This window comes from Apteryx rowi, unplaced genomic scaffold (genome assembly GCF_003343035.1).
Source record: "Apteryx rowi isolate R43461 unplaced genomic scaffold, aptRow1 scaffold_30, whole genome shotgun sequence".
NCBI lineage: Eukaryota > Metazoa > Chordata > Aves > Apterygiformes > Apterygidae > Apteryx > Apteryx rowi.
The window spans coordinates 4,134,000-4,151,501 of record NW_020449419.1 but is presented as its reverse complement, the minus strand read 5'-3'; the positions used below and the strand labels follow the sequence as shown (position 1 = coordinate 4,151,501).

Genomic DNA, 17,502 nt, shown 5'->3' with positions numbered 1-17,502 from the left:
ATATATTTACATAGAAAATCCAAGACAAATACCTCAGTAAAAAGGAATACTGAAGAACTTTCTTCCTTCTAAAACGCAAAAGACTAAATGGCTTTAAAGAACACCTTTATTAAATGAAGGGAAAAAAAAAACCAAAGTCAAAAGCTGTAGTTACACAGGTACTGTCAAAGTCTCTGCAGAAAAAAGCTTCACATTCTGGCTACAAAATAATCTATATGCATATACCAACCACATTGCCAGGCAAGCCGCTAGCATACCTATCTCACAGCATCTCATAGTTGCTGTTGCTAAATATTGGCTAAGCAGCATGAGCAGGAGACTGACAAGTTGATCACAGCATCAAGGGGAGCAATACTAGGGGAAAGAGACATGTTACTAACAGAATGGAGCAAACTACTAAATTTAGACAACTGCAGGAGACCAGGAAAAYGTCAAAATTAGAGGAACTCCTACACAATTTCAGGACTCATCATACATGCAGACTTTGAAAGAGAATTGAAGAGAGAACACTTTGAAACAAAGTTATTTTAGAATCTAACAACATCATTTACAAAGTGTTAACCAATTTTTTTAAAGTAGTTTGGTAGTAGTTAACAGCAAGTACTGTATAAGCAAAATGGGTGAGGGCATTGGGTAATTATGAAATAGAACTTCTAGGGACTTTAAAGGCAAATTATTTTTGTGTGACATTTCACAGTGAGTAATAAAATACTAGGCTTACCTAAAAGCACATTTGATGGATTTTGGAATAAGAAAGTCTAAATAGAGAAAGCAGGAAAAAGCCCAGCTTATCTTCAATCTCTAAAATACCCAGCATAGCAAAACAAGCACTTTTATTTAAAAAAAAGAACTCTAACAAAGATAAATAGGCATCTTAAAATATAACTGTAGTAGTATTCAAACAAGAATAATTTTATATTGTGGAGTTTTTCATATATCCCAAAACGAAATGGCCAAATCACAGCCATTTCGGTGGTGTAAGTTTTGGTCAAATCCAACCTTAAATTAGGTGCATTGTAGCTTCCACAGTGCTGCATTCTCTTACATGAGATGCATTCTTTTAATCAGGGAGGATTTTGCTCCTGTTAGCAATTAATGATTACAAAGGATTTGTCAGAAGCAGTCTTCATTATTAACTGACATGTTATGAAAAAGGTAAACTGAAGACAATTTTTTTACTCATGCAGTCTATGCTAGTTACCAATTCCCTATGTGATCTATCTAGCACTAGAATCTTGAGAGTCCTTCATGGAAGAGGAGTATTTCCCCTCCTGAAACCCAACACAAACATCACAATTTTCTGGTCAGTCTGCTGGTCCAATAGCACAGAAGTACAAAAGCAAAAAAAAAATACATAAATCAAGTAACTAGCACATCTTTCGGTTTGTGGTAGCACTTGCACCTTAACAACTGTTTTAAAACACTAACAGGTTACAGAATACATCTATCTACTTACGGCACTTCTGTAAGGGTCTATAACACTGCTATGCCTCAAACCAAAGACTCTACATATAAGAGATGACCAACTTCTACAGAGTTTTTTTTATGTTCCAATGGCAGGATGATTATGGGAATTCAGAGTGATATTGAGCCATGTTTTTAGATGCTTAGCAGTAGTTCCAAATTACTGGTTACACACTGTTCTACTAGCAGACATTTTAAAGACCCAAATTTTAGAAAGGCAAACAAAAAAGGAGTTCTCACCTGTAAGTAGTACAATATCCCCAGGAAACACAGTGAGTGACCAAAATGCAGCGGCACGCCACAGCACCACCTTTCTCTCAATTTTGGACTGGTCAGTAACTACAATTGTTGCCACTGGAACTTTAGATGAAGATTTGGGTCTTGTTTTTATCTGTATTTCTTTAATATGACAGGGATGTACTATTGCAACCAAAACATCATACTTTTGATTTTTGCAGCAGCAATTCTTTAGTAGTGACAGAAGATGCTTTTGAAGTTTCTTGAATTCTGCCATCCTCTCTTGATCCATTCTCATTTCAGGACCAGCTAGAGAAGAATTCAGTTTAGCTCTCTTTGATTTCAGCTGCCTTTTAAATGCGGAGGGAAAGATATAAAAAGACTCTTCAGATTTGCGGGCTCTTTTAGAAGAGCTGTTATGAGAACTGCTTGCTTGGGAGCACAGTATTCCTGAGCTCAATGGTTCAATACGGATTTCATTTACAAATTGTTCAGCAGGAACATTAAGAAGTTCTTCAGGTGTTTCTGAATTTTCATGAGCACTTCCTTCTCTTTTTGTAGCATCAAAACAGAAGGTTTTGCCATCATTCTCAGAACTGAAAAGTTCAAGAGAACCTGTATACTCCTGTTCACATGCATTTTCAGCCACAGCATGACATGTTCCGACATCAGAATTAAGACTGAAGTGTTCATATTGCTTTTCTTCATGTTTATTTGCTGCTTCTGTTTCCAGGAGTTTCATGGTTCTTTTCTGTATCTCTTTTTGTTTCTTAAAGTGATCTTGTGCAAGAACAGCCATCTGACTTGAAGTCATTATACTACGAAATTCAGTATCAGTTGACACCGCAAGGTTTGAACAATCATTTAGTTCTCCTTTTGGTTTTGACTCTTGATTTGGGGGGAAAAATACATCCAGATATCGACTTAGATGTTCATGGCAGTCACTTATATGACCTGATGGAGCATCTTTTCCCACAGACCTCAGATGTATGCTAATCTGCTTAGTAGAGGCAACCAAATCAGAGATGTCAGAGCAGTTAACCTCCAAATGACTGGCTTTTCCTTCAGTGAGGTTTGAACAGCCATGCGATTGTTTTTCATCTTGYTCTTCTGATTTTCCAAACTTTTGAGGAAGGTGTTGATCTGCAGCCTGATTTACATTTGTGTGCATGCCTCTATCTTTAGAAAACTGACAATCAGAGTAAATTAAACTGCCAGTCTTCTTAGGAGTACTGGCATTGGTTTCCACCAAAGTTACAGAAGATGTCAAACACTCTTTTGCTAYCATTAATCTCCCCTGTTCAGACTGCTGGGAGCAGTAACCATTTGTAGGAACTGCCATGACTGTAGAGCTTTCGCCCTTAAACATTAAGCGGTCAGTACTTTTGCATTTTTCAGAAAAAAGACCATGCCTATCATATGAACAGTGGAGTTCTCTCCATTTTTCAGCAGCAGGCACTGAACTACTATGTTCTGACACCTCCAGCTGGCTTGGAATAGTGGGTGCTCCAACAAAAATATGGATTTGAGGTTTGTTAGACATTTCTGACTGCTGTGTAAGTTTGACTTTAAACAATGTGGTTTGTGCAATAAATGTAATGCTAAATATTAGCAAATGCCAAAAACTGTATTAGGCCTTTTCTTATGAATTTAAAAATAACTAAAGATCAAAATAGTTTTTCTAACTAGTAAAAGAATAAACACCACTTTACTCTTCAAAGCCCATAAAACTAAATGTACACAGCATAAAAATGGAAATTACCTATTGCCCAACTTTCTTATATAAAACTAAATTGTTTCATTTCTGATATTGATACTTCCAAACATGTAGTAGATGCAGACTTGTAGTGGAGTTCAGTTTGTACTGAAAAGTTTCAGATAAAATTTCCAGGAAGCTAAACTTCCTTTACTACCAGTTTAAGTTTAATTATTATCTGAGTAGAGTTATGATGTTTATGTATTGACATCAGTAATTAAACACTCAAATGCAAAATCATTATCTAGGACTTCATTTTAAATCATATGAAGTAAATGCCTATAAAAACAATTTTTACAGCAGGGCTAGGACATAATTTCATCCTCTGGAAAATTAAAATTTTAAATAATTACTAAGTGATTAGAAATACTAGACTTATTTTAGATTAAAAGAGTTTACTAAAAGTATTTTACATGGCCAGTCATCACTGCTGTTTTAGCATGAAAATACTGTATTAGGTACATGAATATTTTATCACAGGCAGATTTCAAGATGTTATCAATAAATTATTTAATAAACACTGAGCGGTCACAGTGGAACTTGAGCAGACAATTCAGAAGTAGCTTTAATTCATATATAATATTGTCATACTGCCCAGGAAAGTACTAGCTTTTCTACCATATTAAAAACACATCCATCTTACATAGCACAAAATAAAAAACCCTTAACACTTTTAGAACTCTGCTATACTGTGATTTTAAAGTATTTACATACAGCTACAAGTGCTCATTAAAATGCAGACACCTAATTATAATGTCTATGTTTTGGGAGTGACATGAAGAAAAGGTGCTGTAATAGGAATTCTGTAGTGGTAGCATACACAGAACACCAGAAGTGAAATCCAAAAGCTAATCCAGCTGCAAAGAGAAGAAAGAGAACATTAATATAAATACAGCAATGAAAATATTTGCATRTTTCATTTAGCTTGAAAGTCAATTTCTTAACAGCCCACTAGGGGTCGCTAAACCCTCACATTCATAAAGCTCACAGCGACATGTAAAAACTGTGTCAACATCCTGAAAGCCTGAACTCAAGCATATTATAACTGGAAAAACAATATACAACCACAGAAGTTAGATCTATCCTGTCATATAATACAAAGAAGCTACAAGACAACAACGTTGGTATTAGCCTGCTCTTCTCTACGCTGAAGAGGCCCAGCTCTCTCAGCCTCTCCTCATGTGACACATGCTCTAGTACCTTCACCACCCTAGTGGCCCTCCACTGGACTCTCTAGTAGCTCCATGCCTCTCACGCTGGGGAGCTCAGCACTGGACCCAGCACTCCAGATGTCTCACCAGTGCTGAGCAGATGGGAAGGATCACCTCTCTCAACCTGCTGGCAATGTTCCTCCTAACGCAGGCCCAGATACTGCTGGCCTTCTCTGCTGCAAGGGCACATTGCTGGCCTGTGTGCACCTCAGTGTCCACCAGGACCTTTCCCGCAATGATGCTTTCCAGCTGGTGGGCCCCAGTTTGTACTGGAGCATGGGGCTATTCCTCCCCAAGTGCAGGACTTCACAATTCCCTTTGTTGAACTTCATGAGGTTCCTCTCTGCCCATCTCTCCAGCCTGTCGAGGTTCCTCTGAATGGCAGCACAGCCCTCTCCTCCCAGTTCTGTATTGTCTGCAAACTGCTGAGGGTGCACTCTGGACCCAGTATTGACCCCTGGGGTGCACTGCTAGTTACTGGCCTCCAACTAGACTTCCTGCCACAGATTACGACCCTCTGAGCCTGGCCATTCAGTCAGCTTTCAGTTCACCTCACTGTCTGCTCATCTAGCCCATACTTCATCAGCTTGCCTACGAGGATGTTATGGGAGAGTGTTGAAAGCCTTACTGAAGTCAAGGTAGACAACATCCACTGCTCTGCCCTCACCTACCAAGCCAGACATTTCATTGCAGGAGGTTATCAGGTTGGTTAAGAATGATTTCCCCTTTGTGAATCTAATTCCACAAATTCAAGCAAAACATACCTGATGTATGTGTATTTGAAAACTAAAGCTTTGTGCATCGGAAGTTTCAGGGAGAAAGAAATCTTAAATTAAAGTGAACTAAAACACATTCAGGACAAAATACTTGCTTGCCTGCTTTCTATACCCTCAGAGGAAGCTTACAAGAGCGAGCTCTTTCTAAGCTTTCTTATAAGAAAAACTGAGGTTCAGTGTCAGCATCCAAAGAATAATTATGAGCCCAATGAACACTTCTTGGTGAGTTCTGAAGATACTGGAAGGGCAGTCTGGTTGCTGAACAGATGAGATTAACTGGCCTCTAAATACACTGTTCTAATTTTAACATGGAGTTGCAAGACATTTCAACAGAGATTTTTTATCTATAGAAAAGTTGGTGCTTAAGATGTCACAGTGTAAAGTCTTCAAAATTAAGACTGGCTGCTGCTTTCGTTATGCAAGTGTCCTAGACTGTTTCCTGTGAATATAATGCAGGGCTTCACATGATGTACTAAAGCAAATGTCTGCACTGTTTAACTTAAAAACAGAAAACAATAGCTCAAAAGGAAGGCTTTTAGGTAAGTATACATCTCATGAGCTAAACATACCATTTTAATACTAAACTTCCACATATTAAAGTATAAGATCCTAGAAATGTAGTTCTATTTCACACTACTTCTGGCAGAAATACCCTGTATCATAGTTCAAATGCAACCTTTCTATAATCAGAGTTGAACAATGATTTAATCAGTTAACACTTAAAGGAAAATATTACTGAAGAATCACATTCAATCTTTTTTACTTTTGGTAATAATTCTGTCTACTCCCCATATGATTAAAACCATGGGAACTAGCTCTGTTTTTAATTCCCAAGCACCACTATCTTGTTTTTAAGAAAAAATTTTGCCAATGTACGAAAACAACAACACGCAAACCTAAATGCTTCCCAATAGTGCTAAACTCTTTCTTCTCAGTATAAACACACACTCTTATGTAGAGTCTAAATTAAGACATAAGCTGACATCTTGGAAGACTCATGTTCTTTATAAATTCTATCCACTATTTTTCTTCTTGAGATTCAACTGGATGAATTYTTATTTTAAGTTCTGTATATTTTTAAGCCATTTAACAAAAACAGATAAAATGAATAAAAAGATAAGATCCTTGAAGCAAAACAAAATTTCATTTATGTCTAGATTTAATACAAGGAAAAAACAGAGAGGACTGAAGAATAAAAGATCACAAGAGTATCACCTCTAATGATTTTCATTTGTTATATTAACTAGCTTTGTGGTTTGCTTTAAGTAATTTTGTTTGCAATACAACATCACAGATTAAGTAGTATGTGTGCAAAGATTAGAATATAGTGGAAAAAAATATATGTATCACTGATTAAGGAAGTGTACATCACAGCATGAGAAGATGAAGGGACAATTTAACAGATGAGTGAAAATAAAGAAATAAATAATGGGAAAGTTTATGAAGATGGGGTTAGGAGCAGGAAAGGTTGCATTCCAGAGTTTCAGTGTAGGCCCTTCTTGAATCAGAAATGCATAAGCTACATACTACTTCCCCTCATCTTCCGTCAAGAGATAAACTGCCTATGTGGACATGTACGGAGATATTAAATGGCAAAGAGAAAGAAAAGCCTGTCCCTGCTACTTTCTTTTCTTGAGGACCTCACTTTATGGACCTGGAAGATCTTGATGTAATGTCACAGTATACTCTGAAAAAGCTAATCCCTCTTGCATCTGCAATAATCTGGACTCAGGTTAGAGCAGGCATGACACTGCCAAATATTGTTGAAGAATTGCTGCGTTTTCTTTCAGAATAAGTTATCTTTTTACAACTACATTTGTATATCTATATACACACACATATATTAAGATCTGCAACTAATACTAAGCAGTACTTTGGAAATGCATTTCATAGACAACTATGTGCATTTGTTTTATGTGCACACCTTTTACTTAGGTAACATGGATATGACTTTCATAAAAATGAAAAAATAGTAAATGGTGACTTATTTACTACGTTAGTAAAACCCTGACAATGACAGAAAAATCTGCAGGCTACTGAACAGGAAGAACTGAACATTGGCAAGATCTACTACAGTATCTGTTTAGGGACAACTGATGCCATTAAGCAATATGGTTTCCCTGAAGTAAATCAAATTGAGTTTACAATAGGATGACAACTTTGCCACGTTCTAGTACAAAAAGGAGCGTCATCTAGTAAAGATGTGATGCTCTTTACACGAGTTCTGAATAAATATCGGGTACATTAAAACACTCTTGAAATAAAGAGTTACACATAAAATGTGAAATAACATTAATAGCACTGATTAAGAGGCCAAAAATATTTTTAATAATACTTTTGAAAACAAAAATAGCTGCTATGGCCTGATAAATTTCCAGTTATACAGTATTTTATCACCCCCTCATTTTAACTATCATTTCTCTTGTTTTTTTCTCCCCCCTCACCTTTACAAAGCAATAAAAAATTGTTTGTTAATTCAGCCATTTTTCTTTGACTTCGACTAAAATTTACCTCTAAAACTTTGGATTCTCTTTTCTGCTTCTTCCTGATTCATACTTTTTGCACTTAGTATATTACAATTGAATCTTGATATTATCTAATGAAGTTTTGCAACTAAAAATATTATTTCTATTTTCAAAGCCTTAAATCTTGACTTTTCTTAAGATCTTTAGAACTTAGGAATGGCTAGTGACCTTTGTCTCCTTCCTGATTCACCTTATGAGTCTAGAGTGATCTGCTTTGGCAATTTCCAAGTGACTTATTAGGTCAAAGATACCAAACTGTAATATGAGTAATCATCAGTATTTATAATCATTAAAATCTGTAAATCAAAGAAAATGTCTTATTTTAAGAAGTTTGGGTAAATTTTCTCTATGTAAAATTGTTTCAAGAATCACTGCAAAGAACCATTGCATCCTGAGAACAGTATTACTATTTATTAAATAAGTTGTTACTTAAGTTCTCACTGCCTTGGTTTAAAAGAATAAAACCTGAAAAAGGATTAACATCAACTCTTATTACAGAAGTTCTTCAAAAAATGAGCAAAAAACTATCAGTCTGACATATGGCAACATGCCATTGCCACAAAACTAATTAATTTTTACAATGTATTTAAATTATGTGTGGGTAGACAGGAGGTTAACTACACCAAAGATAACAGGAGCTAAAGCTCAAAGATATAACTGAAACTTCAATGCACACATCCGTTATATCTGTTAATTATTATACCATTTCTTAATTTGTGGAAAGGAGCTCTATTCATAAGAGCCAATGGAAGCCTAGCTTTTTATCTCTGAAATGGTCAGAGTCTGATTGACGGATCAATGATCTATTAAAAAACTAGTAACTACATCAGCAAGTTTTGCATTTGCAAGACACTGCAACTAAATATTAATATACCTACTACAACAAATTTATTACAGCATATACCAGTTCCTCCAATCTATACAGTAAGACAGGAACTCTCACTTTAACTGTCCTTTTTATGATCAGCTATGTCACTAACATAGTTTATCAATATCTATAGTAATTTGCTATATGCAGGACAAAATACTTGGAATAGCTTTAAATACCCTCTTCCAATACTTAAATACTCTAGAAGCTTGATGCTTGATGCTAAATAAATGCCATTAAATGACCTTAGAAGTGTCTAATCATTACTTTTATTCCATATTTTAATTTATGTCCATGATTCCACAATGGTATTCACTAACCGTGCTAACCACTAAAGCATTAGGCCAGGGTAATTAAAGGCGGACTCACAGCTTCAGCTGCCTATCACTCCTAAATGTTAATGGCAGTCAGACATAAATCCCTGCTCTTATTAAAAATTACATCCAAATACAGTTTCATTAAGGTTAGTGACCTATAAGGGAAAGTAAACTGCAGTAATTCCACCTCTGGTAACACTTTCATTAAGTCTGTTACATAGGATGGCTTCAAATCCTAAATAAAATTACAGAAATAGACCATAATGTATCAGAAGATATCAAAAGGATTAGAGCAATATAAAAACTGTAATTTCTTTTCCTGTCTTGAAGTCTGTTCCTCCCCCTTCCCCAATTTTTTGGGAGCAAAAATAACAGTATGTTCTTGCACTTGCACCTTTGATTTGGTGTAGATCAATGCTGAATTTTATTTAACCTGGTAAATAGTTACTAATCTGAGTAGACCCACAATATGCAAAAGGAGTTATATTAGCCATAACCTGCTGAAAAGCTGGTCCTTTAGATTATATATACACACACGAAGCAGGAGTTTCTCTCAAATTCTAAATCTTAACTTCTACTTCATGCCTTCCTCTCACTCACACTTTTGATTCTATACCTCTTCTATCTATAGTATAAAGAGTCAAAAAAACAAAAACACACATAAGAAAGCAACAAACAACCTCACCACCCACTATGTCTCACTGACCTTGCAACAGAAAAAAAAAAAGAATTCTTAATGGTCATCATTGGAATATTTACTTTCAGTTCAATTCAAGATACTATTTCTCTTTTTAGTAAAGTCCATATGACATGACAGAAGAGTGGAAAACAAACATTTGCCAACCAAAGGAAAAGCAGAACAGAAACAAACCACTGCATGAAAGATTCACACATCACGTGACAGAAGACTCTCCTGGCACCTTTACCATACTGTTCAACTCTTCTTCCAGAATTTAAGTTTGTCTTTTTAGAAAACTAAGTCCTGTGGCTGTGCACCTTGGCTGTAACTTTGAAAAACTGAATCAACCGCAAGCAATGTGAAAGCTTCATACACTTTTAGAATCTGAATGAACAATTCTGGGATGAAATGACCAACACATGAYGTGCTTGCTCTTAAGCTGCACAAGAAAAGACAAGAATGATCTTATCAATGCTAATGACTACTGCTGGCATTGCAAGTGAATGAGCATACGCATCCAGCAACAGCACCTATCCACCAAATCAACAAGGAGCATGGTCCCCTCCCCCCACCAAAAAAAAAAACCCACCAAGAAAAGCCCAATGGAAAATAAAGACTGACGGAAGAAATCAAACTGAGAAGCTCGTAACAGAAATAATTTTATACGCTACATCTGTGATGGACATACCAGATGGGCTTAAAGATGATTATGTTTCTGTCACTGAATGGCACCCAAGGAGATATAAATGGACAGTTTTGGACTGTAAACTGGTTGGATCTAACAAAAAAAATCAAAAGAACATGCATGTGTGAGAAAGGGAGTGCATGTACATATGGGCAGCTGGTGGATGGGATGGGCAATTACAGGCTCTTATTTTTGTCATCCTTATTTCAATATTTTCAATTCCTTCCTTATATCCATTTTGTGGTCGTTACCAAACGATACATTTCACATAAATTTTAATATAAGCTCTCAGGCAATGACTGTAGTCTTATCTACTAGAATAATTGATCTGTTTAACTMAAATTAATTTTACTCCAAGATAATTATTTTGCTCACATAAATAATACTTCTGGAATACTGGGCAGAGAGCAGATCTGCCCTTGAACAGATACTGTAGTATAGCAAGAACTCTGCTAGTCAATATCTAAATTTATGAAAAATCACAAGCCTCCTTCATCTGCCTCTATGGTACAGTAATTAGGGTAGTATTACCTCTAAATGCTATCTGAATATAGATTATTATTGAGCATAAGGCCACTTCTTTTAATATTTGGTATTATTTATACTAAATAGCCCCAGTACTGATCTATTTAATATCTCATTTTTGACTGGATAGTAACAGAGCACCGTGGTACCAGGTACTGCTGGGTTATAAAGTCATAAAAGGTATATTTGGCATTATATTGCCATAAAACAATATACATCAAAATTTGTCATCTACAGTGCTTTCAGCAACAAAACACTTTTTTGAACATGAAACACCATTGAGGCATTGCGACAGAAACCTTCCTGAGCACTGAGGCAGTATAAGCAGAGAGGTCAGCTACTTAAACCATCACCAGAGTGCGTGGGAAGCTCCATGCAGTTCGACACTCAAAACAAAGTCAAATCAAATTACAAAACAATCTAAAACTGTACTTAAAGTTAGACACACTACATTGTTCTTCACAAGTCTACTATTTAACTAATATCATAACTAACTATATGGTAAGCAATCAAATGGAATTACTAATGGCTCAACATATAAACCTACATGCCTGGAGGATCAAGGCCTGTGGTTTCTAAAGTTGTGCTCCAAAAGGAAGTATYTTCCTTGAGCTAAAATAAATAGATTTCTTCTGTAGATATGAGTTTGGGTTTTATGTAGCTATTTACTCAACAGGTGCAATCATTTTACTTTAAAAGGATTATTATATGGGAACTAAATGAAGCAAGATCTGAACACTCAGATATACTTTCAACATAGTCACTCAGATGCTCTTGTCTTTAAAAATTAGAGTAAAGGTAGTAGGCTTTTATGATTTCCTTGATACTACCACGACCTTTTTGTCTCTTGCGAGATCTTCTCTTAAAAAATAAACACAACTTATTGATTTTTGTTTTGCAATACATAAAACACATAATTAAAGAGATATGAACATACAGGGGCTGTTACAAATAAAAGAAGTTAAAAGTTCTTCAGAACGGTGACCTCCTGAGGAAGAGAGAAAGATAAAGGTAAAAGGTCAAAGATATACAAAAAAGATAACACGCATTCCTCAAGCCCCTAAGTTTGAGAACTTTCAGACAAATAAATACTATACCTTCTATCAAGAAAATATTCCAATATATTCCAAGAACTCACAATACTAGAGTGACATCATCATGTTTTTGTCAGAAAAAACATCAAGTCCGCAGGAAATTATCAATAGGTAGCAAACCAATAAAAACCTATTTTAGGACTTAAAACTTCTGATAAACTGAGGTTAATAAAGCAATACAGGCACTAAGATTAAAATGAGGCAACTGGTCACAGTCAAGATGAAGCATGGTCATAATAACTCTATTTACACCACATTAACAGCTGCAAATTTGATTTATTAGGATGAGAAGATAAAAAGCAATCTCAAACTAGCATCAGCTTTTTTTCTGCTTCGTGGAAAGGTCTTTGCTGTTTCCGTAAACTGAAATTTTTGAAGCAAGCAGCAGAACAGAAGAAGAGTTTCCAAACGGAGCAACAACTGACTGGGCTTTAATTTAATGGATTTCTGTAAAATCTATTTCTAGAACAGTAAATACATTTCAGCTTAATTTAATAATACAAATGCCAGAACATTCCTGTAATATTGTATAACAGGCTTTATAACATTAACCAAGTAGATCTTCCTGCACAAATTCAGTGCATTTTTCAAAAAATCAGATTCTTATTTAGGGTCATAACAACATGCAAGCTGATATTTCACATTTTACGAAAGTTATTAGAAGCCATCTTCCACAGAAGTATGTATTACCTTGGATTAACTGGCTACAGCATACAGACAGCTGTAATGAAAACCTCCTCTCACAATTGCAGATGCTTTAGAGGTTGGAGAAATGAAATTTACTCAGCCATATTGTATGCGACTTCCATGCTGCCGCAAACAAAAAGCCCATATTTGCAATACAAAGCTGCCACCACTACCTTTGCACTTTTACAGTAACTTGACTCAAAAAAGGTTAAGTTTTATAATAAAAAATGGATGCTGACTGCACAGTCACAGGCCAAGAAAAAAAGGGGGACTGCCCATGTTTTGGACAACAGCAGTAGGCAAGACTGTGCTGTGCTTGTGCCTCTATATTGTGGGATACAGTGTTGAAAAGGTATTCACAAAATGACAATTTTTCTAACACAGGATAAATTAGTAATCTGATAGCATTAGTAAAATGCCATTCACTTTCTACCACAAGTGGATACTTTAGCTAACAAAAGTTACACTCTTGCATTTTTGAAGTGAAGTGGGGTAATTTTTCATTTCTCAACTTTATTAAGCTATTCAAGTCAGATATTTGTTAGCTGAAAAAAGCCACCCACCCACTCACACAAGGAGCCACACTGGGAGCACACAAGTCATGCCTAGATCATGCCGTGCTCCATGGCTGCAAAACTAGAAGCTGCACACCCAGTTCCAGGAGAAACCAGTTGGCACACCAAGCTCACAACACCTCTTTTGGACCAACAGCTCAATCAAGAGTTCATTCTCTCACTGTTTAGTTTGCTGCTCCAGAGCAGCAAATATTTAACCTTCCTGTAACCAGAAACAACAGCAAGTATTTTTTTATTTTTTTGAAAGGATTGGTACCTGGTATTTCAGGTTATCAGACAACTTCCAAAGAATCTGGCATCATCAGACTCTTTCTAGTCTCTCCCCATCTTGAGCCACATTTTGCACATAATTCTTTAGTATGCAACTCTACGTTTCTTGTGGTATTGTAAGCGTATTTTTGCGGGGTTCCATGTAACTGATAATCTGATACATTAAACTGCTGATCTTTACTGATACTTTCATATCTACATAAAAAAGCTGGCATACAAAATTTTAATAAATCCAAACTCTCAAAAAAGTGCATACACACATGCTTCTGATGTTCGCATTATTTTAAACAAAACCGGGAGCTTTTAACTACATAATAGTGCTGATTTCATATGCAAATCTCTAGTTCCTTTCATTTCTGAAAATACAAAGATTTCCATGTTACCTATTTTAGGCTGGTTTGTTTTTTCCCCTGTAGTAAAGAATACACTTCAACCTTAACACCAACTGAAAAAGATATGCTCTTCTGTCTAAAAATTAATTTTTAATATTAAGATTTTTTTTCAGAGATAAAGCTCCCTCAAGGAATTACAACATTCAGACTTAGGCCAAGCTGGCTTTATACAATAATGAATGGCACCACAAAGATCATATAGATGGTTCACTGCACACGCTTGCTCCTTATTGTGGCTACACAAGTGGCATGCCTACTTCTTTACAGGACTGTATGAATGTCAGCAAAGCAAATGCTCTTTCACATGCATTATGGATAAGGAGTAAGGTTGTTAATTTACTAGAGCACTGGAGGAAAAAAATTCAAGATAAAAAAATATTTCAGAATATCTTAAACTAATGAAACTGCAGCAAAACTCCTGGAGACAGAAAGCAAGTTCAAAAGCCATAGCAAGAAAATTAAGATATATGATACACGAGGAAATTATCATCAACTTTTTAATATATAAGCCTTTACTTTTCAATGGTCTAGATGTTAGTTTAGCAAACTAGTTAAGCTTTAACAGAGAACAGGTGACACTGAGTAACTATCAACACAGCTGACTGAACCAAAGGTGCCTTTTAAATGTAGATTTCCCCATTTCAAACATCAAGGTAAGTTTTTTCCTCTCTCTCATCTAAAACATATGTTTTAGGGCAGCAATGCACATTACAGACTAGTTATTCAGAATGATTTGATTATATTTCAAAAATTGTAGATCAGTTTCTCTCCTGCCCATTCAAGAGGTATGTCCAATGAAAGTTTCTAGAAATCACTATCAATGAAAAAAGTCTTTCCATCTACCCACTACGAATAAAATGCTTGAAATGTATGTTGATCCATATGGCTGCCACATACATCCATCTTTTCCTAAAGTAAATCAGCCTACTAAAAAGATCAAGCAAACTAAAACTCATGGTATCAGCCATCTTTGGTCTCCCTCTTTTTAAGTCTTTAGCAGCAGAATTACTGATAAAAATCTTTTTGCACCTATGTTGTTTCTGGTAAATACGTATAATTTTCTTCATTATTTTAATATTAGAGGCAACACCTACATTATTTCCTGTACCATGCTAGTATGACTCTATTGCTGTGTACCTTCATTCAAACAGCTTTAATTCAATAACATTTTTCATATAATTTTTTCTTACAGTATTACCTAGTCCTCATTTTTTTGGACTGTACTACACTAGAGGGATGAGAACAGCTCTGTCTGCTTGACCTATAACAAGTAGTTAATCTGAAAAGTCTTCAGCATCATTTATTTCACTCTCACCATTCTAATCCCTGGAAATGTTCTGCCCAGCCTAGTTCTCCCCCCCACCCCCATATCCTTTGGGAGAAAATTCAGTTGAATTTATACAGACTTAACATGTTTATCCATACCAGCAGCCCACTTTGAGACAAAGTCACCTTTCTTCAAAGAGAGGTGGCACTCTAAAGGATGATCAATCTTACTGCAAAACTGTCCTGACAAAACCAACAATACATGAGCATTAAGGTATCTGGAAAATTAAAATTTTGCATAGCTTTTAAAGCTCTTGAAGTATGAAAAGTTACASGTGAAAACTAAATAGGGAAACCCTACTTATCCATTTGTCTTCGATCAGAAGCCACTCCAAGTTGAAGTAAAACTAAAGGTTACTTCTAAGAATATAACTCAATATAAAGAGGAAAGACTAGAGATTGAAAAAATGCTCACCTCCCAGTTTACTTAATTTTTTGTGTACTGGAACTGTAATCCTCTCATAGGCCTTGCATATACAGTTTTTTATCTACCAAATGTTGCAAGTTCTATACTTGTTTCATCTTCACTAAGAGAGCAACAATATGGCTGACAGTGTACACAAGACCAATGTGGCTACCAGCGTATTAGGGCTAACTTTTATCCACGTAACCATGTGAATTGCTGTATAATGCTAAAATCACTGTAGACTTCAGAAAAATATTTGAAGAATACTCATGGGAAGTTTCAATATAGAACAGAAAAAGCAGCATCAATGTTAGAAACGTATCTTTTTAAAGAGTTCTTACATTCAATGCCCAATATAGAAGTTAGTCTGATATCCAGAAGTAGCTTTGAACAGTCTTTTGTAAACTGACCTTATTTCATGCCAAATGAGGTAATTTTACAGGACAGCTACAACTATGTACAACTATGTTCTGCAGTACTTCAGCTTCCCTGTCATGTGCACAAAGGTGAACTTTACCTTCTGCAAAAGCCTAAAAGAGGAAAACTAGAGGAATTAGTGAGGATTAATGCAAGGGAGGGGAAGCAGCATAGAGCAACTTGCTAGCCTTTCCAGATAAAACTACCTTATTTATTTAACTGATGATTTGGACAGCTCCAGTTTTTACTTGCTTGTGTTAGGAAGCACATGGAATTGAAATAAGCAGCTATTGTAACCTTGAGCATAACAGGTAATGAGCAAATTACACATTTTTGTTCTCCCCATAAATTTCACAATAATAAAAACCTGTTTATATGGGCTTAACTTAAGAGAAGATTTTAAAATTTGCAGATAAAGCAGAAAAACAAGAAGGTATTACACTGGATGTATGACCTATTATCTTTCTCCACAGAGACTGGTAACCTTTACAACTGTCACCTCTGTAATAAAAGAACAAACAAACTCTACTTCTTATATTCTTATCTCAGCTAATGTTCTCACTGAATTACCTGACGTCATTGCAAGAACTATACCGATGTTCACAGCTCCATATAGAAAGCTTCATCCTGCAGCCAAAACTAGTATATTCTCCAAATTAATGGCAGTTTAAGAGCCCTGAGCTCAAAACAATTAATGTTAAATGAAATGTGACAACATTTCACGTTAACATTAACATGTAAAACAGTTTTGAATTACTGGAGCAAAAGAAAAATCTAGAGAGAGATAAAAATAAAAAAAACAAATTGCTAAACTATCATAATAGTCAGCACATATCTGAAAAGCAACACATGAAGATCAAGTTTGTAGTATGAAAATTAGATAAAAATAATGGTTTTGCTCCCAAAATAAAGATAACACTCATTGATTAAGTACAAGGTGACAGTGACAAACTTGAGCCAAAATACTCAATGTATTAACTAAAACCTTTTCTCAAAAGGAACTTGTTTAACATTACATTATAGTATAAACTGCAACTGATTAATGCCAACACAAACTATGCAGAAACCTGAACAGTAAAAACAATAAGTGATGGGGCATGGGGGCAAGGTTTTAATGTTCATAACTAAGCAAAAGTAAATATTTGATTTGATGGAGGTGAGGAGAAAGATGTACAAAGCAGTGTTCATCTAAAACCGTATTCCTGGTTAAAAAAGGTAAACATAAAAGAGAAGAGGTAACGTCATAATATATACAGGAATTACAAACTGCACAATCATATCATTCTTAATAC

The 17,502-nt window shown here is 35.5% G+C and overlaps 1 protein-coding gene across 11 annotated transcripts in view; it reads right to left on the bottom strand.

Annotated features, from left to right (window-relative positions):
• SHLD2 (shieldin complex subunit 2) overlaps nucleotides 1-17,502 on the bottom strand; it is a 49,914-nt gene that overhangs the window by 19,212 nt on the left and 13,200 nt on the right. For 10 of the 11 annotated variants that reach the window (XM_026069917.1, XM_026069918.1, XM_026069923.1 and 7 more), the window contains one exon: nucleotides 1,705-4,314. In XM_026069917.1, the coding sequence (XP_025925702.1) occupies nucleotides 1,705-3,244 (1,540 nt within the window). In that variant the 5' untranslated portion in view covers nucleotides 3,245-4,314. Of the gene's footprint in view, nucleotides 1-1,704; nucleotides 4,315-10,521; nucleotides 10,612-17,502 lie in introns of all 11 variants that reach the window. The other variant, XM_026069921.1, reaches the window with a different exon arrangement.